General features: G+C 37.7%; 3 protein-coding genes across 4 annotated transcripts; 1 reads left to right on the forward strand and 2 right to left on the reverse strand.

Annotated features, from left to right (window-relative positions):
* The first annotated feature begins 5,989 nt into the window (after positions 1 to 5,989).
* On the forward strand, positions 5,990 to 16,439 carry LOC136210756 (methyl-CpG-binding domain-containing protein 13-like). The gene is made up of 12 exons (XM_066002153.1): positions 5,990 to 6,279; positions 7,549 to 7,758; positions 7,841 to 7,927; positions 9,387 to 9,515; positions 9,915 to 9,992; positions 11,103 to 11,327; positions 11,726 to 11,803; positions 12,320 to 12,502; positions 13,408 to 13,503; positions 13,721 to 13,849; positions 14,065 to 14,128; positions 14,236 to 16,439. The coding sequence occupies exons 1-12, from the start codon at positions 6,196 to 6,198 to the stop codon at positions 16,218 to 16,220; spliced, it is 3,348 nt and encodes a 1,115-aa protein (XP_065858225.1). The 5' UTR covers positions 5,990 to 6,195; the 3' UTR covers positions 16,221 to 16,439.
* Positions 16,440 to 16,588: 149 nt separating this feature from the next.
* On the reverse strand, positions 16,589 to 18,508 carry LOC136214203 (elicitor-responsive protein 3-like). Of its 2 annotated transcripts, none has more exons than XM_066002863.1 (5): positions 18,217 to 18,508; positions 17,898 to 17,963; positions 17,222 to 17,348; positions 17,016 to 17,130; positions 16,589 to 16,796 (listed from the first exon to the last, which is right to left on the reverse strand). In XM_066002863.1, exons 1-5 carry the CDS (start codon positions 18,278 to 18,280, stop codon positions 16,728 to 16,730), a joined length of 441 nt encoding a protein of 146 aa, XP_065858935.1. In that variant the 5' UTR covers positions 18,281 to 18,508; the 3' UTR covers positions 16,589 to 16,727. The 2 variants fall into 2 exon arrangements, with proteins under 2 accessions (XP_065858935.1, XP_065858936.1); XM_066002864.1 differs by having other exon boundaries at positions 16,589 to 16,793; positions 18,217 to 18,503.
* Positions 18,509 to 21,083: 2,575 nt separating this feature from the next.
* Positions 21,084 to 21,942, reverse strand: LOC136210757 (thaumatin-like protein 1). Its single transcript, XM_066002154.1, has one exon. It carries the CDS (start codon positions 21,902 to 21,904, stop codon positions 21,233 to 21,235), a length of 672 nt encoding a protein of 223 aa, XP_065858226.1. The 5' UTR covers positions 21,905 to 21,942; the 3' UTR covers positions 21,084 to 21,232.
* Between the last annotated feature and the right edge of the window lie 510 nt (positions 21,943 to 22,452).

The raw sequence follows: 22,452 nt of genomic DNA on the forward strand, positions 1-22,452 counted from the left end.
ACCCTTCCCAAAGAAGGGTTCACAAGTCCTAAAGACGGATCGATTCACCTCAAAGATAGGTAGCAAGACGATCCCTAAGACAGCTTAACTTCCTCTAAAGGAATAGAACAGCTTCAAACCTTCACAAAAGTTCGCACTATGGAGTATGGCTGGCCACCTACTTCAAAACAAATCCTAAAAGCCTATAAATTTACTTACGCAAACGTAAAAGTAAAATAAATAATAGCAAGAATTAAAACAACTATACTTAAAGTTTTACAAACAAAAATTAAACATTGATAGGAGCATCCTCCTTAACATTCTTCTCGCCTGATACGCCTTCTTGAGGGGCTTCCTTTTCAACGGCTCCGGATCCGCCCAACAAAGAGATTTCCTTTTCCACAAAAGAAGTTCCCTCAAGAGGAAGAGTGCCATCAGTTATCAGCTCCTCACCCGCCTTTGGAGGTACTTCTTCAAGATCCACCAGCTTGATGCTGGCAGTAGGTTTGCTTTCTTCGGCGGGTCCCTTCATCTATTTCCGAACTTGATCACGGATGTAATCCTTGACGTCCGGGATTTTGCGATATTTAAGGACAACATCCGGGTCAGGAACGGCGAACTCCAGATCAGTAAAATCAATCTCAGGATTCGCCAGTTGGACGTACGCCATGATCCATTCACCGTAAAAGAAAGCTTGCTCCCCTGCCATGAATTCAGCATCTGCTAAGGCATCCTCATGCTCCTTAGCATCCGCTTCGATCTTTTCCTTCAGCTTTTAGTTCTCAGCATCCTTGAGGGCAATGGCGGACGCGGCATTCACGTTAGCATCAGCGACTTCTTTCTCCAACTTTTCTATAGTGGCCTTATCCGCCACACCTTGAAGGAGCTCAGCTTCCATGGCACGCAAGCGAGTATACATCTATCAAGACAAACAGTTCATTCAAACGAAAGAACAATGGCAAAACTCTCCCCAAAGGAGATCATTTATTCAAACCAAACAAAAGGACAAAAGGAACTTACCGTTAGCAGCTCTGTCTTTCCTATTCGGACATGGGTTGATCCTGGGATCTGGTTTTGGTTCTTCTGCACCTCGCCCAACTGACCAAGAGCCTCGTCTAGGTCATTAATGACAGACTCATTCTCCAAAGATCCCTGGATACCATGTTTGGCGGACCAGTAACCGCCCAAGTCAGGCTTCGCCATCTACACAAAGATGGGAAAGTCGGAACTTGAATTCAAAATATGGCAGAAGGAAAAGGTGAAACAGCTTACTTGTTCCTTCTCCGCCAAGGGCCTTGCGGATTTCATGGCATCCGCCATGAACTTTTGTCCGCCAGAAGCTGCAGGCTTCCTTTTCTTCAAAGGCGGATCGGCCATTGTATCCGCAGGACGTTTCCCTGCACCCTTCTGAGGATCCGTTGCATGCCCTCTCTTTCGAGCCTCCTCCTCCTTCATTTTCTTACGCATCTCTACAAGAGCGTGATTGGCCTTAGATAAACCCCTGACAAAAAGAACAATAAAGTAATCAAGGTTCAAAGAAAAGAACAAGGTTACCTTCATCAAATTGTGCAAACTTTGAGTAAATGAACTGGCCCCCTTCTCGGCGAATTAAGGGAATGTCATTCATCATGAAGTCCAAAGCGTCAACATATGTCCAGGCATCCGCCCTGACACTCTTCATGAGATCCGCTACTACCTCATCACTATTTGTCAATATACGCATGTCTCCCGCCATATGCAAAGGTTTAGCATTCCAGTATGATGGAAAGCCTAGGGACTCGCCCTCTTGTATCTTGACATAGAAGAATTTTTCGTCCCAAAGATGGACGTTGGACATCTTGCCGCTAAATGGTGAATACACTCCAAACTTTGCAAACGTGAGGAAAGACTCAGACTTTTGCTGTGACGGTTTATGAAATGATCGAAAGACACGAGGGGTGCACACTACCCCTAAGTTTGAAGCTAGGTAACAATCTAAAGCTAGATCTAACTAGCCATTTGGATGTAATTGGCTGGCAGTGATGTCAAAGTAAGCGAGGATGTCCGCCATCATCTTTGGAAGAGGAAGTCGGAACCCTCTTTCTACATGACTATAATATACAGTCAGATATCCGCTTGGCGGACAGGCGGGTCGTTGATGAGGAGCCGCCAATTGAGTCTCGTAGTCCTTTATCCACGGAAAGTGATTCGCCAGATCCGCTAGATCCGCGACGCTCATGCGAGATGGAGTAGACACCGCACGGGGCACTTTTTTCCTAACCGGGGCAGAAGAATAGGCCGCCATCCCGAAAACTCGCCTAGAATCTATTGCCGGAGCAATATCGGTAATGGGGACGGAAAAATTTTGAATTCTACTTGAACGAGTTCGACCACTATTTTGCACCGAGTTACACAACTCAGCTAAATTAGAGCTAACTGTATCCTCGGAAGAGTAAGAATTTTCCGATGAAGAAGTAGTCCAGCTAACGGCGATTTCAGAGGAAGAGGTCAAATTAAAAAGCTCAAAGGTCGATTCGGAGGATGAAGAAGAGCTCCTAAACATTCAGAAAAAATAGAATGAAAAAAGATGAACTTACATGAAAGTAAAAGCTTCGAAGAACTCTAAAACTCCAAGAAAAGCTCTGAGCAAAGAAAGCGCAAAAGAAAATGGAGAAGAAGAGCAAATGAGGAAGAAAGAGAAAAAGGAGAAGGAAGAAGACGTTTTCTCTCTTCTCGAGCGGCGCGCCCACAACACGTGTCACCCATCGATTGGCATTGAACAGAGTGACCATTAATGCAGGTAATCATGACGGCGCACGAAGAAGCTCAAAAGCCCTAAAGGACTTTAAAGGAACTTTAGGGGGGCTTCTGATAACATTGTGATATTATCCCAAGGATCAAAAAGGATATTCGCCTAAAACAGCCACGTGTTGATCACCTGATACCGGCGTATCACAGCGTATCGAGCAAAGGGATCCGACAGGCGGATCACCAATATCTCACCACAAGAGATCCGTGGGCGAACCTAAGAGGCGAATCGCCATAACCGCCCAATCTGCTATTGAAACAGCTGAGTCGATCCCGCACTAAAACACCATTAATAAGAAATCAATTTCCTAAACGGATATGCTTAAAGGGAATCAGTAACTGCCATTAATGGAGCATTAATGGAGACTTTCTAGTTACTAAAGGTTACAACTTCATGACTATATATAGCTAGTATCTCGAGCCATCAAGGTACACATTCATTTACCCTTTGTCAATTCAGTTTGCTCTCTTGTTCTTCTATACTGACTTTGGCATCAGAGCTTCCCCCCGTCGAACCCCACGATGCCCCCACAGAGACGGAAACCCATCGGAAATTCTCCACTAGTCATCACTTTCTTTCAGGTAAAGTTAAATTGGGACCATTTGGGAGAATTGTTCAATCCCTTTGGGGGATTTATTTCCCACAAAATTTAAATGGAAAAATAACAAAACCAGAATAAAGAAAACTTATTTTACACCAAATTAACACAATGTCATATATTGGGTTGTCTTTTAGAAAATCAGAAAACATTAAGTCTGTCTTAAGAATGTTAGATGTGATTAAAAAAATGAACACATAAAAATATATGAACACTAAATCTGGAAATTAAAGAAGAGAGTTAGACAACTCTGAAGCATGTATTAGCAGTCACCTTAAGACAAATTTCACCGGTATTGGCGATCGTCTCCCAGGATACAATGGATTATGCAAGTGAACTCTTACTATATGTAAATCCGTTTCACCGGAGCAGAAAAATAAGACAATGTGAACTTACATAGAGTAAACAATTTTGGAGGATATTCTTTTTCCTATAATGTCTGAATTTGACAATTTCATTCTGTATAAATAAAACTTGAAAGAACATATATGTTCATGAATGACTACGATTGTTCACGGCCAGACAAGACTGTTCACGAACGAACACGACTGTTCATGAAAGAACGCACTTATTTATGAAGGGAGGTGTTTGTTGGTATATAATTGATTTCATAATTTTATTCATTTTGTCCAACATGTTATTATCATGCTCATGATCATGCTATATTTTATGACATTTAGCGAATAAAAGTTTTGTTTTTATGTTGTGATTCGCTTGGATAATCTCAACAACTTCGAACTCGAAAAATGATCTTCTCAAGATTGTGAAGAAGTTTAACCTAAATACTTATTGAGTGGTTGTAGTCAATTAGTTGAGAAAGACATTTACTTAGTGCAATGTGAAAGGTTTGATTCCTTTTAAGCCTAGTGCGCCTATTTTATACTCAATAAGCAACTTGGGTCAAATTCTTTTCAAGGGAGAGTATGTGATAAGGAAATCACTTCAATGGAAAATGGACAAGCTCATATCATCAAGATGAGGGGGCATAAAAAGGAACCATTGCATGGGGGAGTTAAAGATGAAGACAAGATGAATGAGCCAAAATATGGCTTGGCTCACCGACTCATTACTTGAGTTTCCGAGTCATAACAAAGCGAGCAAAACATAATTTTTCCATATTCATCACTTTTTGGTATTTTGGACATAACTTTTTCATATGAGTTTGAATTGATGTGATTCAAGTTGATATGGAAAGATAAGACATAGAGCTTCAACTTTTATCTTTTGTACTTTTTGAAATTCAGATTGAAACATGTTCAAAATCGGATTGCAAGGCGAGTCACTTGATGAAAAAGGGTGTTATTGATAATTATAGCTTTGGGGTCGATGACCTTACCTTTGAGTTCTTTTGCTAGAACTCTTATATTAACGGTCCAAATTGTAGGTTCCCTCATAGTTGATATGCTTTTTTAGGTGATAATTACAAGTTTGTTATAACTTTTTATTTTATTGCATTGTTGACCTTTTTAGCATTTATCTCGTTAATTTTTAGTCCTTTTATATTTTTGTTTTAAGATAATTTTACCCTTAGGTTTTAGAGGATATAAATTCATCTATTTCTCTTGTAAGAGTAAGTTTTATCTATCAAATTGATTAAAAAAATTTCCTTTATTTTTGATTTTACTAAGGCTTTAACTAATAAAAACAACAGTTGTGTAATGTACGTACCATTAATGACAAATGATCAAGTGAGTTGTTAACCTTTTTTTGACATATCTGACCAATTATAATGCATTACGTGGCAATGAGAGAGATAGAAAAAAAAGTATTCTGTACCTTCTAATTCTTCAAGCCGAGCACGTGAAATTTGTTCACCTCTCCCATTAAATTTTCTATTATGGAATCTTCCAATGTTTCTGAAAAGGGTTCATGCATGTTTTTTATAGTAATATTTGATACAGATGAAGAAACAAACGAAAATAAAACTAAAGGAAGAAGAAGGATAAAAAGGAAGAGATTTAGGAAACACACTTTCACGCGCTCGACTGGAAAGAAGTAATCCAAACCTTTTTCTCTCTTTCTCAGTGACATAGGAGCTCGATTATTGGTTAAACTTTTTCGAAAAGTTGACAACCAACCTGATCGGGCTCCATTTATAAAAGGTCACTCATATAACTGTTATTTCTATTAGTTGGGAACTTGATACCATATGAAGTCGATTATAATTTGTTAGATTTTTCGAGAAGTTGATAACCTACCTGATCGGACACCATTAACAAGAGATCAATCATATAATTGCTATTTTTGCTGGTTGAGAACTTGCTGCCATATGAGGTCGATTATAATTGGTTATACTTTTCGAGAAGCCGACAATCCATCCGATCGGGCGCCATTAACAAGAGATTGATCATATGAGGTCGATTATAATTGGTTAGATTTTTCGAGAAGCCGACAATCCATCCGATCGGGCGCCATTAACAAGAGATCGATCATATAAATGCTATTTAGTTAGTTGAGAACTTGATATAACAAAAAATAAAAGATCAATATATTAAAAATGAAAAGATGAAGGGCCTCAAAATGTTAATATCATACTCTTTTGCTAACACAAGTGCAAAACCAATTTTTTCCCTCCAATTTAAGAAAGTAAAGGGAGGATATGGAAGCACACGACAGCATACACAAACAAGGGAATATTGCAAATTCCCCAAACAATCCCTTATTCCAGAATCCAGCTATAATTTTTCTTAGCCCAGACTCAGAACACGTGCCATCTAAAAACTTCATGCAGTTCATATAAGTTAGACACTCTGACTTTGGACATTTCGCTCTCACAACTCTTGCCGCCTAACTGGGTTTAGATCGCCGGGAAGCTACCCGGATTTTTCAAATGGTGCCGGAAGACTCGACTGAGGGTATTCCTCAAGGATGGACTCCACACTATGATGTTCATAAGTCGGGTCGCAAAGTTAAGGTAACGCTAAAAAAAAAAAAAAACTGATTGTGGTTTTTGCCCCAATTTAGGGTTCTTCTGTGATTCCGCTGGAAGATTGTAGTTTCTGAGTTATTTTTCACCAAATGCTAGAGTGTAAAATGAATTTTAAACTGATAATCAGGGTTTTTCGAATGACTAACGTTTGCTATTTGTTAGATTGAAAATTCAGAATTTGGGCCTTTACTGAGAGAAAATGGAATTGCATGTCGGTTAGCACACTGAAGTGCTTCTGAAGTCGTGTTACTGAACTTATGGTGTTAAATTTAATCGCCATTTGAATATCTTAGAATGATGTGTAACGCCATTAGAAAATTTAGTTTTTGATTTGTTCATGTTGGTTGCAAAGATCATCTGCATGTGAAGTACAACCTTGTCAATTTTTTCTTTGTTGGTTGAATATGATTGTGCAAAGATGGAAATAAGGTTGCATGTTAGTTGGCATGACTGATTTTGGAAGAAGTATGAATTTGCGTTTTGGGTTTCATTTAGGGTTTACTTTAATGTCATTAGTAGATTTAAAGTGCTACCATCAAACTTAGTTATTCTTTCAAACATTTCAGTTTTTCTTTTAATTGTCTGATATTATTGGTAAAGAGCACAAGCGTGGTCCGGTGTTCACTTGCATATAAGAAGAATCCTGGCAAGCTAGTCAAAATTTAGGTTATATTTACAATCATGTTTTCTCCTATCTATCCACTTGCATTTTGAGAAGAATCCTCCTTTTGGTGATTGTTATGGAACATCTTTAAGGCAAAGTCTTATAAAGAAGTAAAATCTTGTGTCCACCATGCAGTAGACGGTCTGAAATCTAGTCTCAAAAGTTCATTAATGAGGGTTTAGGTTGCAAATTGCATTAAATTTCATGTGCAGGCGAATGGAAGACCTCATTTCAGCCCAGTGAAAGTCTTAAAGGAAGAATTGATAAAAATATAACCTTGATATTTGTCTAGTCATGGACATTATTGTGGAATTTTTGTGTGTAGTATGTGGCCTCAAATTATGTCTAATCATGTACTGAACGACTCTTGTATCTCTTGCTTTGTTGTCTTTTGAGTTTCAGTTGATTTCTACATTTCTCATGCAGCCTTTAGATAACAATTTAAAGAAAAAATGATAAAATGATGAAATTGGAGAATATTGGAAACATGGCATGGTATAAAGTTAAGAGCATACACTTTAGTAGCAAGTTAACATTAAGGATTTTCCTGTACTTAACTATTGTACTTCCAATATATTTGGCTTTTCTAGTACTATATGAACTCTGGAACGGGTCAAAAATTCTACTCCAAAGCTGATTTGATGCGCTATGTTAAAGCACAAAACGCTCAACTTGACCAACATCAACCAACTGAGTCTCCCATCGAAAGGCCCTCAAGCAATAACGAGATGCATGCGAGTATGAATGACACACACTGTGAGTCTTCCATCGAAAGGCTCTCAAGCAATAACGAGATACATGTGAGTATGAACAGCACACACTGTCTTTCTCCTTCCATTTATTTCAAATTTCTATTTATACTGTCATTCTTAACATTATCAGGACACTGAATATACAAACGAACGGCCTGAATGGTTACCTCATGGGTGGATTATGGAGTTAAAAACCAGAAAAAGTGGCCTAATTAAGGTATGAACTGCATTAACTTAGCTGAATTTGAAATATTTATTTGTCGTTTTCGTACGCCATATTGGATTTAGTATTTAACTTTCTTAATATGGATTGTTCGATTAATATTATTATTTTTTATGTATACGTGCTTAGTCATAAATAGGCCTAACCCTATCGCGCCCCCTAAAGTTGTTTAAAATGGCGACATTGCCCCCTTAACTTAGGGGACGTCCCTTTAGCCACGTCAACTCGCAAAAATGGAAACAATGCGCTCCTTTTTTACACACATTCGGAGACTTCTTTGACTTGTTCATCCCACGTGTTTGACTCTTAAAAAATAGAGTGCAACCTGGATTTTTTTTTTCCTAAACAATTTCCACCTCAGCCAAAGAGGTAAAATTACCTATTTACCCCTGAAATCCCAATTTTGTCCAGTTCGTGTGATTTCTCTCTTCTCTTTCCTCATCCTATTCTCCCCCTTCTATACATCTGTGTGATTTTTTGTGTGCCATTCTTGGTGGGTTTTGAGCTTCGCATACCCTCATAAGTGATTGTAGGACAGGTTTAATGATTACAAAAACGAAAAAAAAATGTATGAGGAACTCTCGCAAAGGATTCCTCTGTTTCTGCGCTTGTTGGCCTATTGAGGAACTCTTCGCAGAAATCCCTGTCGGTGATGTTAGAGAAATATGAACTTGGTGTAAATTGATACCTCGTTAAAAACTAGAGTTCATTTGTTTCTGATGCTGTTGATATTGAAGATCCGACACCGTTTTTATGTTCTCTGTTTTTCTTTCAATTAGATTGAGAAAAGGAAAATAAATTCAGCGAAACAGAGACCAAAATCCAACCTGGATTGAACTAAGAATTTATAACCCCTAAAAAAAGTATCTCTCAAATCTGGCAGCTACCCGCTTTGACATTCTTGAATCAGAAACCATTCGACAGAAAAAAAGATGTTAACAAAAAAAAGAGAAAATAACCACTAATTAAAAGCAGAATATTTCAGACCAAACAAGATAAAAGAACGAAGATGGCCTTCAATTTAGGTTTGGTCAAAAACTGAATCCATTAACATGTTTACTTTACTATTACTACATGTTTTACCAATCTGATACTACTCATACAGCTAAAGCATTAGCATATTTGATTTATGCTTAAATAGGAAGAAGTTATCCCTTTAAACCAAATGTTGAAGTTGTAAACTTCTTTCCAAGATTGCTCTAGGAAAGGAATTTTGGTTCATAGGAGACTTCTTTCTTTTAATAACCTTATTCAAATGAAACATACTTGTTTTAATGATTTATTGGTTGCCAATGCAAAACTGCTATTAACAGCAACCTCTACAAAAAGTTGTTTGCTGGATTTTCATCAGTAAATTTCTGTGGATTCACTGTTTATCTTCACATAGTTCTCCCATAAAAAAAAATTCACTTACTTTGAAGGGCATTATTTATGCTTGCATTTTCTGTGACAGTGTTATGTTGATCCTACTGGCTGCAAATTCTATTCCAAGCCACAGGTGCTCCGGCATCTCGAAACTGTGAAGCAGAAAAGTTCTACATCCAAGGAGAAGGAAATGCCAACTATTGCCCCCGACAGCAAAGTTTGTCTGCTGTGTCCTGATATTATTTTCTTTCCTTTGACCAAAAATTTAATTTGCAGAGCTAGAATATTTACTTTGCTTTCAATTACATATCATGTTACATATGCAATAAATCAGAAAATAATAATGAATAAAAGAGGGAGAGTGATTTATCGTAAAAGTAACAGTCTGTGAATCACAATTGTCAGATAGAAAACTGTGATTCATATGGCATAGTATGTGATGCTGCCTGAAAATAAAGCAAAACTCAAGGGAAAACTATTGGTTGTTTGTTTTTATTGGTGAAACAACAACACAAAGTCAACGGCGCACACTGTCTTTTTACTCCCTTTTATCTCAGGTTTCTATTTATATCGTCATTTTTAACATTAGCAGCTAATAGAATGTACAAATGAACAGCCTGAGTGGTTACCTGATGGTTGGATTATGGAGATAAAAGCCGTAAAAAGCGGATCTGCACATGGAAGAAAATACAAGGTATCAACTTCATTCATTTAACTGACTTTAAAATATTAATTTGGTGTTTGTCCATATTGCCTTCGGCATTCCACTTTCATTAATGTGGATTGTTGGATGAATAATTTGTTTTTAAGCATATGTACTTTGTTCTCTTGCAGGCTGCTAATCTTTAGTTTGCTGCTTGTTCATATGATATGTGTTTGAGGTCTTAACATGTTTATTTACTATTAGGGGGTGTTTGGTTGGGTTAAAAAACACCATGGAATGGGCATGGAATGAGCTATTCCCATTCCTAATGTTTGGTTAACTAATTTTAGCTTGAAATGGGAATGTGATTTCAATAAATCATGGAATCAATCATTCCCCCTCTCACCCATCTTAATCAAATTGATTCCTATGTTGTTTTTTTTTTTCTTTTTCTTTATCTTCCACGTGTTTATCTACCACATTTTTATCTTTATGTTTTCTTTTATATAAATTTATGCCTTTTGCAGTATATCTAGCTTCCACGTTTTTATTGTTTTTAAATTTTATCTTCCTATGTTTTAGAGTAAGTTGATATAAATAATATATTTTTAATTTTTAATAGATATTTCCATTGTTGTTGATAATTAAATCGGTTTCTTTATTATAGATGGTATTTATATTTTTTTTATCTTCTAAATATATGTTATTCTTATCTAATAAATTTTGAGTTCGTCCCATTTCGATTCTGATACAGAAATTTGAACCAAACGCTTCAAGTAATTGGATTCCAATTCCAATTCTGATTACTGCATATACATCTAAAAAGTACTTGGTTTGTACTAATTACAAGAATATATCCCTTTTAAGCAAAATAATGAACTCCTAAAAGTTCTTTCCAGGAGTGCACTAGGCAAGAAATTTTGGTTCACAAGAAACTTATTTTCTTAAATGACCTCTATTCAAATGAACTGAAGTTTGTTTTAATGATTTGTTGGAAGCCAATGCAAAACTTTGATTAACAGCAAAGTCTACAAGATGTTATTTTCCGGATTTCTTCAGTAAAATTCTGTGCATTTACAGTTGATTTTCTCATAGTTCTCCCAAAAATCAATTTCACTGTATTTCTGAAGGGCATTATTTATGCTTGCATTTCTATTGCAGGTTTATATTGATCCTTCTACTGGCTGCAAATTCTTTTCGCAGCCAGAGGTGTTTCGACATCTCAGAACTGTGAAGAAGAAAAGTTCCACATCCGAGCAGAAGGAAATGCCAACGCCAATGCCAACGCCAATTTCCACATCCGAGCAGAAGGAAATGCCAACGCCAATGCCAATGCCAACGCCAACGCCTATTGTCCCTACAAGCAAAGTTCATTTGCAATATCAGGTTAATGTCCTGATACTATTTTTTTTCTTTTGACCGAAAACTTCATTTGCAGAGCTAGAATATTTACTTTGCTTTCAATTACATATCATGATACAGATGCGCATCAGCATGCAATATATCAGAAAATAATAATAAATAAAAGAGGGAGAGTGATTTATCATAAAAGTAACAGTATATGAATCACAATTGTTTGTGAGATAGAAAACTTTGATTTATACGGCATAGTATGTGATACTGCCTGAGATAAAGCATACACTTTTCTTGTTTGATTTCATTGGTAAAACAACACAAGGAAGTCAATGGCGCACACTGTCCTTTTACTCCCTTTTATCTCAGGTTTCTATTTAAATTGTCATTCTTAACATTAGCAGCTAATAGAATGTACAAATAATGAACAGCCTGAATGGTTACCTCTTGGTTGGACTGTGGAGACGAAAAAAAGAAAAAGTGGACCTGCAAGGGGAAAAGAATACAAGGTAACACTTCATTCATTTAACTGACTTAAAAATATTTGTTTGTGGTTTTGGTATTCCATATTGGATTCTAACACTAATTTTCTACTTGTTCATATGATATATGCTTGCGGTCTTAACAAGTTTATTTACTATTAGTACTTGTTTTCATAATCTTATTACTACTTATTCAGTTAAAAGCATACTTGGTTTGGTTTGCACTAATTATTAAAAGATATCCCTTTTAAGCAAAATATTGAACTCCTAAAATTTCTTTCCAAGATTGCTGTAGGCAAGAAATTTGGTTCAAAGGAAGCTTAATTTCTTTAATAACCTTTATTCAAATGAACTGAAATTTGTTTTAATGATTTGTTGGATGCCAATGCAAAACTTTGATTAGCATCAACTCTACATGATGTTATCTGCTGGATTTCATCAGTAAATTTCTGTGCATTTGCAGTTAATCTTCCCATAGTTCTCCCAAAAATCAATTTCACTGACTTTGAAGGGCATGCTTTATCCTTGCATTTTCTGTTGCAGGTTTATCTTGATCCTTCTACTGGCTGCAAATTCTTTTCCAAGCCAGAGGTGTTTCGATATCTCAAAACTGCGAAGAAGAAAAGTTCCACATCCGAGCAGAAGGAAATGCCAATATCTATTGCCCCTACTAGCAATGTTTGTGAGCAGAAGGAAATGCCAATACCTATTGCCCCTACTAGCAATGTTTGTTCGCAATATCCGGATTCTATTTTACTTTTTCACCAAAAACTTCATTTGCAGAGCTAGAATAATTACTTTATCATGTTACATATTTGCGATCGTGTGATATATCAGAAAATAATAATAAATAAGGAGAGTGATTTATCACAATAGTAGCAGTAATGAATCACAATTGGGAGATAGAATAGTTTGATTTATATAACCTAGTATAAAGGGCGGCCCGGTGCACTACGTGTCCCCGCTAAGCGAGGGCCTGGGGAGGGTCCCACCACAAGGGTGTAATAGGGGCAAGCCTTCCCCTGCCAATTTTTTGGCAAGAGGCTGCTCCTAAGACTCGAACCCGTGACCTCTCGGTCACACGACAACAATGTTTACCGTTGCACCAAGGCTCCCCCTCTTTATATAGCCTAGTATGTGAGCTGAAATTAAAGGAACTCTGTAATGAGCAATCCAGCTATATAGGGAAGCTCCATGCATGTTTGTTAGTGTAGCATACAATTTCTTAGTTGATTCTGCATTCCACGTAGAGAGGATACTTAAATTGTTGAGTTTTTGGCACTAGGTTGATCTAAAGAGGTGTAATCTGTCCAACACAATCTTCTTATCCACAGTAATTGTGCAATTAATGTTAATGGATTGGTTGATTTTAACAGCCTTTTCATGCTTTAGACTAAATATCTCAAATTTGTTTTGAAGGATTGATGGGAGGATGTATCTGGAAACATTCTCCCATGGGTCCTTCAAAACAACAGCATATAGGTGCATGAAAGTTTCGCATTACAACAAAAGCGAAAAAGTTTTGAAATTTTGTTGCTCATAGCACGGTAAAGTTAATGCTATAGTTTACCTATTTGTTTCCTTTATCAAATATCTAACTAATTATAATTTTATGTCTGGATGATATCTAGGTTGCAACTTGGAAGGCTACTTCAGAGGACTTACCTCCAGGGTGGATAAAGGAATTCAGAGTTAGGAAGAATTCATACGGAACCAAAAAAGATCCGGTAAGAACTTGCGAGGATGTATTCGTGCTATTTTATGTTAGGTTTCAAGGATGCCTTATCCACCTCATTAAGGGATGGGGCTCGCAATATTATTTACTGCGCTGGTATATCCATGCATGGGGTTTTACTTTTTCCCAGAGGAATATTTACTTAATGAGTATCTTGGCTTCAATAGTGGAGACAATAAAAGATGTCGACTGTTACTCTTTTGCCACAGTTTTACACAGATCCAGCAAGTGGATATGTTTTCCGCTCCAAAAGGGATGTTCAACGCTATCTGGAAACTGGAGATATTAATGCATGTGCAATTTTACCAAAGAAAAGAGACATTGAAGACGAAAGCCTGGTATGTCTGAACCTACCCTATATTCCTGAATTAAAGTGATATGCTGCAATTTAGAGTGTTTATTTTCTATTACCTCCACAATTAACATAAAAATGTGGCACTCTATTGTGGTTGTCAATATTCCGTGTTTATTAGGTTTTTCTATTATTTTTGTGCTGTTGGTGGATATTTTGAAGTTAATTTAATGTAGCTTTCTCTTTTTGCCCTTCTGTTAGCCATCATCTGCAACTAAAAGACAGAAACTAGAGCATTCTGTTACTAGTCACCAGCTTTTTGGAGGTGAGAAAGTGGATTAACATAATTAATTCGATTAAATGATATTCTAATTCTTCTACTCATGCTTAAGCCCTGTTGTGTGCTAATGTGGAGGAACTCACTGATTGCAGAAAAGGGAAGTTCTGATGTGGAGAGCGTGGCCTCTCCCATAGCTATCACAATTGACATATCTCCGCTGAGGAGGCTGAGGAGTCCAAGGGATGATGATACTGAAACCAAGGAAAACTCTAATAAGAACTGTTCACCACCGGCTAAGGCTGAAGGCTCGGAGAGGAATGAAGACAAAAATATGAGTGCTGGGATAGAAAGAGAAGAAAGGAACCTGGCTCAGAATAGTTTGAGCAAATCCAAAAACCGGAAATGGCTTAGCTTGCCCCGTCGGTGTTCAACGCGACTTTCTCGGTTTGAATCAGATATGGAGACCAACGCACCGTCCATTGTGCAATTAAGTTCTGAAGTTGATAAGAAGCAAGGCAAAAACTCTGGGAGTGGGACTGAAGAAGTTGGAAGCTATGAAACAAAAACTCAGAATAGTTTGACCAAATCCAAGAAAGCGCTTAATTCGCCTCTTCGGTCTTCAAAGCGACTTGCTGGTTTCGAACCTGAGCCAGTGGCCAATTCAGTGTTAATTGGGCAATCTCTTCCAAAAACTGACAGGCCCCCTAATGATGAAGCCACTCTGGCTGTGGGCTTGAATAAAGGTGCTATGACCCAGTCTGAACCCATAGATGAGCTTGTGCTACAAACTTCTTCAGATGTTAACAAGCAACCATTGCTTGTAGAGCCATCAAACGAGAGCCAAGGATGTGATACAACCTCACCTATGCTGACAAAAGCAGAATCTTCCGGGAAAAATCCAGTCAAAATGATTGATGCCGATACTCTACCTATTTTAACTCCTGAAGCTGATATGAAGCAAGAGAAATGTCTCGAAAATGTGAATAAGAATAATCTGAGAGCATCTAGGAAAAAGAAAGAGGTTAATCTGCCTCGTCGGTCTTCAAGACGACTTGCATGTATTGAACCTGAGACGAAAGCAAATTCTGTGTCTGATGCTGATGGTTTGGCAGATGAGGCACAGGCACCTAAGTTGATTCAGGCTGAACATGAGTTGGAGACTCTACATGGAGAAGCATCAAACAAGAACCAACCATTTCTTGATGCCCATGCTGGTTCCGAGGACAAACTGCAAACAGTGGAAGTTGGCAAAAGCCATGATAAGAAGTCAGAATCAGAGTCCATTCCACCACTAGGCGAAATCTTTTCTGACCCATGCCTTGAATTTGCATTCAAGACTCTTACTGGTGAATTACCAGTTGCGGTTGCTTCTGCTAATGGACCTGTTTCAACTCCTGCAGCTGATAACATTGGTGAGAGGAACTTGACTGTGAAAAAAAATGAAAAAAGAAGCATTAAAGGAAAAGCTCCAATCAGCTCAAAAAAATCAAAAACCACTAAAAAGGGTGGTTTGCCTCATGAAGGTGTGGAGTTTCAACCCGAGCCAGTGGCCACATCTAAAAATCCGGCTAGAGTATCAAGAAAAACTGGAGCCTTTCTGGGCACAGGTTTGGCTCCAAATAGTTCTGCAGTTGCACCAGAAGCACAACAAGCACATAATGGAAATGGTGACAAGCCAGAGCAGCAACCTTTCTTTTCTGCTGGTGATTCTTGGTCGGACCCATCTTTGGAATTCGCTTTCAAGACTCTTAATGGTTCAGCAGCCCTGGGGCATAACATACCAGGTAAGAGTTACTTTCAGCAGCAGGTCGAATCCTCTCAAACCCAGAGGGAGGGCGACTTACAGCAACAGTCTCAGATTTCTCAACCCCCAAAGGATGTTAGTTCAACACTTCCAGATTATGGCCACCCAAACCTTTTTCAAACTGATGTATCAGTTCACTTTGAATCTACTGAGCAGCGACTTTCATCCCAACCACAAATGCCTGTGAGCTTCTCGAGTTTCAGTGGCATCGGTGGTGGTTTCTCGAGTTTCAGTGGCATCGATTCTCAACCACCACCACCCATAAAGAATCAACCATCACCCACAGTAAAGAAGAATCGTGGAAGGGGAAGGCCTCGAAAGGTAAATCCCTAGACACAGGCTGCTTTCTACATGGTTGTTGTATCCTACAGCTTCTGTAACCTGATGACTGAATGTTGTTTGTTTGTAAAATTTTCTTCCAACTTTTATTAGTTTATTCGGAAAATATGGCGCCCAAAAATGTTGTGCTAAGTTTTGTAACATGCAATCTGTTGTATGTTTTCTTCCTTTATCAGCACAATACAAAATGAAGGCGCTTCCTTTTTTATAACATTTTAGTTTATTGAATCACCAATTGAAAGATGCCTATTTAGCCTTACTAATTGACTCTTTGAAAGATACTTATTTTCTAACTTTTTCAAAATTTCTTCTTATTCTACCACAGGGTTAATGTGTTTTGTAATGATGAATTAAAACCTGAGTTGGTAAAAAGGGGAAGTCATGTTATTGAAGGTTCGAGAATTACATCCAATTGTCTCTCAAATCTCAACAGAAAAAACTTGTCATAAAACACACATCTTCAAAACGAAACAATTGTCAATTGTTTGCAAACTGAACTACTTAATAATCTGCTGACGAGTCTTTCCATCCTCCCATCTCTTCCTCTTGATGGCCATGGCTTCCATGCTGCTAGAACAAGTAGAAAATAAATATTACTGCTTGGAAGGATATTAAAATTAAACACATAATTCCACCCCTAGATCAGTCATTTTTGTTGATGTTTGGCACTCATATTTGATCTATCTAATTGACAAACACACATATAAATTTGTCAATTTCGGACTTTCGACACCGTTATTAATTGACATCATAAAACATGTTGCGAAATAAGAGAAAAATAAAAATTACCTCAGGTTTGAAAGTGAGGGCAAGCTTAATCTCCCCCTTATATTTTTCATCTTTAACCACATTGTACACTGCTGGAGGAATGCTTCTTTCCTGAAACACTGCTTCAAGTGGAATCCTGCAAAGATCACATTATTTCAGTATAATTGTATTAGAAAAATAATCAGATTGAAAGAGAAGATAAAAGGATATCCATATTTGATACTTACGTTGCTTCTCCAACAAAATCATCAGCAGTACCAACATCGCTGTCCAGGATTTTCAATACAAGGTTTGTAGCACTGTCTGATATGGTAAATATGAAATTCTCATTCCACTCTGGTTCACTCCCTTGCCCTGCACAATTTGTAAATCAATCCTTACTTCTTTTTATAACTATTTTGGTCTTTCAACTTGGCTGGCAAGGTGAATTTTCAAGTGAAGTTTTAGGTATTAATTTGGTTGACCAATTTGACATTTTTGGTTAAAATTACTCCAAAACACACAATTATTATTAAGAATTTATGTCGCTGACACGATTTGATTTCACGGTTTTATATGATGGTTCATGTTAGCCGACCCCGAATCATTTCGGGACTAAGGCTTTGTTGTTGTATATCCACATGCGTCTAAATGCATTAAAAATCTATTGTTACCAATATAGCCTGAGATTTAGTTCATTCCTATCTCAATCATCATGCTTTAAGATCGTCATTCTCTCAACACCAAATCGTTACAAATTAGATGAAAATACGTTAAAGTTATGAACTAAATTAATACCTAATTAATCTTGCAAGCCAAGTTTAAGGCTGAATTGTCCCATTATCAAACTATTAGTATATTAACAGTCTTCAAAAACTATGAATAAGGCTTGTGTTTCTAAGCAATAAAGGATCAGAGAAAAACCTGAAGCAACACTGCTCTTTTGCTCCTGGCTACGGCAACAGAGCACAACATAAGCATCCATGTTTTCTGCTCATATATACATCAAGTCAGAAATTTAAAAGAAAATTGAAAACAACATTTTGATCACACGATTGGCTCAGCAATGAGGAAAATTATCTAAATTCACAACTTCAATGATTTTATACAAACAAAACTACAGATCAAGCCAAAATAGGGAAAGATCAGAGAGAGTAGTATCAATTTCATCAACATCAAAACCCAAATCTGAGTTCTGAAATACGAGGTAATGAAAAATAGATCAACATTTGAAAAAACTTACTGACAAGATCAGTATTTTCAAGACCCTTGGCACCGCATAGGAGCACTTCGAGAGTTCCGTGCATTTCTTGAGATTCAGAGATTCCAAAAGTGAGAAGAGAAGAGAAAAGAAATGTTGATTAGAATAAAGAAATGAGGAAAATAGATTTTCGCGGATCCCCGAGTGTTTTGTAGGAATATATTTAAATAAGGGAAAAAAGAGTGAATGATTAATAAATAATGATTGACAAAAATATTCATCTAGAATTCGGACAGCCCATGCGCCTTTCTTGCCGAGACCTTAGCCCCCGGTCAAGATGATGGGTTACTGCTTTTTTCTTTTGGATGGGCGGTGGGGATTTATACAAGCAAAGTAACTGCACTTTTTTCTTTTCTTTTCTCTTTTTTAATGAAAAAATCCAACTAATATTTTGTTTTTTTATGAGTATGTAAATCCGTTCCGTTTAGGATTTAGTCTTGTTGCCAATGAGGGTAAGTCCGAGTGGTAAGGCGTTGAACATCTGCTTGACAGGTTTAAAGTTCGATTTTCTATTCCGTCAAAATTTAACTCTCTTTGGTAAATAATCTGTAAATTCTATTGTAAATTCTTATGAAGGTCTGTGGTCTGTGGTCTTGTTAAGGATCTTTAACGTGGATACTTCAAATATTCAATTTAGTTCTGGTACAGAGAGATTCTTTCAAAAAATACTAAGGAGGACGGTAAAAATCTCGGAAAACCAGTTTGGCTTTATGCCGGGAAGATCAACTATGGAAGCCATCCATCTAATGAGACAATTAATGGAGCACTATCGAAATAAGAAGAAAGACTTGCATATGGTTTTCATTGACTTGGAGAAAGCATATGATAAGGTACCAAGGGAAGTACTTTGGTGGGCCTTGATAAGGAAAGACATTTCGCGGAAATATATTGACATCATAAAGGACATGTATGAGGGAGTATGCACAAGTGTACGTACTAGTGTTGGGAAAACTGAAGAGTTTCCTATTACGATTGGAGTGCATCAAGGTTCCGCACTAAGCCCATTTCTTTTTGCCATCGTTATGGATGAACTAACAAGTTCACTTCAAGATGGTATACCATGGTGCATGCTGTTTGCAGATGATATTGTGTTGGTTGATGAGACGAAAGAAGGAGTGGAGATGAAGTTGGAACTATGGAGGCAAACTCTAGAATCTAGAGGCTTTAAGTTGAGTCGAAGTAAGACAGAATATTTGGAGTGTAAGTTTAGCGGCCGTAGGAGTAGGGAGGCAGGGACAATCACCCTAGATGGGAGAGTTGTTCAGGCATCGGATTGCTTCCGGTATTTAGGATCTATTATCCAAACGGATGGAGAAGTAGATGGAGATGTTGCCCATAGGATTAAAGCTGGTTGGTCGAAGTGGAAGAGTGCTACGGGTTTCCTTTGTGATCCCGGCATGCCTAATAGATTGAAGGGAAAATTCTACCGGACGGCAATTAGACCAGCATTGTTATATGGTACGGAGTGTTGGGCAGTGAAACACTGCCACATCCATAAGATGTCGGTGGCGGAGATGCGTATGTTGAGATGGATGTGTGGTCACACGAGAAAGGACCGGGTGCGTAATGAAATAATTAGGACAAAAGTAGGGGTCACATCTATTGAGAATAAAATGAGAGAAAACCGACTAAGGTGGTTTGGCCATGTGAGACGTAGAGCGCTTGATGCGCCGGTTAGGAGAACCGAAGAGTGGCAAAGGGATGTAGTGGTGAGGGGTAGGGGAAGACCTAAGCAAACTTGGAGGAGGGTGATCGAGAGTGATATGAGTTTATTGGGAATTGAGGAAAATATGGTAGTGGATAGGACGGAGTGGAGGGAGCGAATCTGTGTCGCTGACACGACTTGATTTTCACGGTTTTATATGATGGTTCATGTTAGCCGACCCCGAATCATTTCGGGACTAAGGCTTTGTTGTTGTTGTTGTTGTTGTTGAATTTACTCACGAGCTTATTAATAAATATTATAATTAATTTTGTTCATGAGTTTGTTCACAAATCCATAACCGAATCTGTTTGTGAATCCAATTTCACTATATTCAAATTGGATTACAAATCGAGTCTCAAAATTATATTTAAACTCGTCTCGTTTATAAATCAACTGAAAATGATTCGAGTTGCCGAAACGCTGGACTCGGCTCATTTACATCCTGTATCGCTGCCTTTGTGGTTTTCTTTATTTATCGGAGATTAAGGCTCAATCTTGTATTACTTCAAACGAAATTTTTTATTACCATATATTAAGTGGGCTTTGATCCATATAAACCAATCGAGTTTTATTACTTAAAATGAAATTCTATAGGACTTCCATATAATTCAAGGAATGGGATCAAACTAATTAATTAAGTATATCTTCCTTTTCTTTTGTTGCCCAAATCTTAGTCAACCTTGATGTTCACAAGATGAACACATTTGACGTGTGTAATTTTTTTTTTTTTTTTTTCTAAATCGAATTTGTTCTAATTCTTTTGTCAAAAACCAATTTTTAAGTACCAATGTAAAACTTTTCAAAATTAATTTATATCGTATATAAGATTCTTAACATGTAAAAAAAATTATGTATAATAGAAAAAATCAGATTTTGGGAGAGTCTAATAGGAAAAAAAAAATATTTTGGAATTAAAAAATGTCTAATAGATCAAAAAATTTAGAAATTTAGATTTAAGGAGGACCAAACATACCAAAATAATTAGAATTTTGAGTTTAGAGAGCTGTAATTACTGCAGTTTCAAATTTTATGGACCAGATGGAGCGAAACTATCCATGATCATTGTGGTTCCGGTGGCTGAAAGGGCCTGGACCCTGTATCTGCCCCAGCGTATGATTTATAATTCACAAGATGAACCCATGTATAAAAGGAACTTAAGATACTGTTTATTTAAAATATATCGAAACACAGTGGAAAAGGAAACTTATAAATTTCCTTTGTGTAATAAGCTCAATCTGGCACAGCATTATTTTATCTGATTTACTAATTAATACCTCCAGATATATATGCTATTCATGAAGGGCAGAAGATGACCTTATAGTTAGTTCCAGTAGGACAAGTAAACAAACTAGTAGGATCATCTTTAGGGTAGCTATAAGCATCAGGACACCTATCCTTAAAATACTTTGACAAAGGCGTCGGTCCACAATTCCCAGAATTACAGCAATATTCATCAGTCTTAAACACAGGACAAGCCCCATTACACCCTCCAGCCACCTTCAATTCATTAGGACACTGCCCTATAATATCCGCATTACATTTTATAACTCTGCTGCAACTCCCCGTAGCCGCACTGAACTCCATCGGAACATTAAATCCATCAATCACTGAAATATCAATGAAATCTTGATGTTCAAATTGATCTAGGGCATATTCGGCTAAGGTGTTCGGTGCTGCACCGTAGCCTTGGCATTCTAGTAGCCCGTTGCAGTCACCTGTCTCGCATTTTCCCTTTCCTGATGCGTCGAATTGGCATTTGGTTCGGGCCCAGATTCGGGCTTCAGTGGTTCCGGGGTTAGCTGTGATGGTCCAGGTCTCGCCTGAGTTGAGCTGCTTGCCTCCGCCGGGGGAGGCGGCTGCCCAGAGCGTGTCGGGGCATCTGTTTGTTATGTCAAAGGTGGCTGCTTGGGTGAGGGTGAAGAAAAGAGTGGTGAAAAGGAAGAGGAGGGGAGTGAAGTGATTCATTTTGATGTTGGGGTGAGGAGTTGGGGGAGTGAGTTAGGGGTATTTATAATGTGGAAATGATGGGGTAGTTTTTGAAGTTTTTTATAAGAGGGGATGATTGCGTGAACAAGTTTGATTAGTGAGAAATTTTTGATGAGGATGACATTGCTTGACTTGATAGAATACAAGTCAAGAGACGGAGTTGAACATGCCAAGTAGCCCTACTTGGAAAAACAACAATCCGATTCTGAATTTATTGATAGGGATGAGATTGTAAAAAAATGTTAGATGCTAGTGAGGCGAATAGGGCTCTCGAGGATTAATCGGGAAGTAGTCAGAAATTAATCGGAGGCATCCTAGGTGGTGTCGAGGCATCCAGATGACTAAAAATCGCACAGGGTCAAAAAATTGCCTAAAGGGACTAATCAGAGAAAATCGAGGTGGATTCTTGATTTCGAACGTCTATGTAGGGTCTAGGTGGTCCAGGTGGCCTTGATTTTGAATAGTGGGTAAGAGTACTTGAAGTGCTTTATGGTGATCTATGGATATTCAGTTGATATTTTTTTAGG

This window comes from Euphorbia lathyris, chromosome 1 (genome assembly GCF_963576675.1).
Source record: "Euphorbia lathyris chromosome 1, ddEupLath1.1, whole genome shotgun sequence".
Lineage (NCBI taxonomy): Eukaryota > Viridiplantae > Streptophyta > Magnoliopsida > Malpighiales > Euphorbiaceae > Euphorbia > Euphorbia lathyris.

What these genes read in the sequence shown, in the direction of transcription:
- LOC136214203 (XM_066002863.1), bottom strand. Translation starts at nt 18,280, where the DNA reads ATGCACGGAACTCTCGAAGTGCTCCTATGCGGTGCCAAGGGTCTTGAA. An exon ending in TGAAAATACTGATCTTGTCA is followed by an intron (nt 17,964 to 18,216) that starts GTAAGTTTTTTC and finishes ATATATGAGCAG; the next exon opens with AAAACATGGATGCTTATGTT. An exon ending in CCCTCACTTTCAAACCTGAG is followed by an intron (nt 16,797 to 17,015) that starts GTAATTTTTATT and finishes TACTTGTTCTAG; the next exon opens with CAGCATGGAAGCCATGGCCA.
- LOC136210757 (XM_066002154.1), bottom strand. Translation starts at nt 21,904, where the DNA reads ATGAATCACTTCACTCCCCTCCTCTTCCTTTTCACCACTCTTTTCTTC.
- LOC136210756 (XM_066002153.1), top strand. Translation starts at nt 6,196, where the DNA reads ATGGTGCCGGAAGACTCGACTGAGGGTATTCCTCAAGGATGGACTCCA. An exon ending in CAAGGGGAAAAGAATACAAG is followed by an intron (nt 11,804 to 12,319) that starts GTAACACTTCAT and finishes TTTCTGTTGCAG; the next exon opens with GTTTATCTTGATCCTTCTAC. An exon ending in ACATTGAAGACGAAAGCCTG is followed by an intron (nt 13,850 to 14,064) that starts GTATGTCTGAAC and finishes CCCTTCTGTTAG; the next exon opens with CCATCATCTGCAACTAAAAG.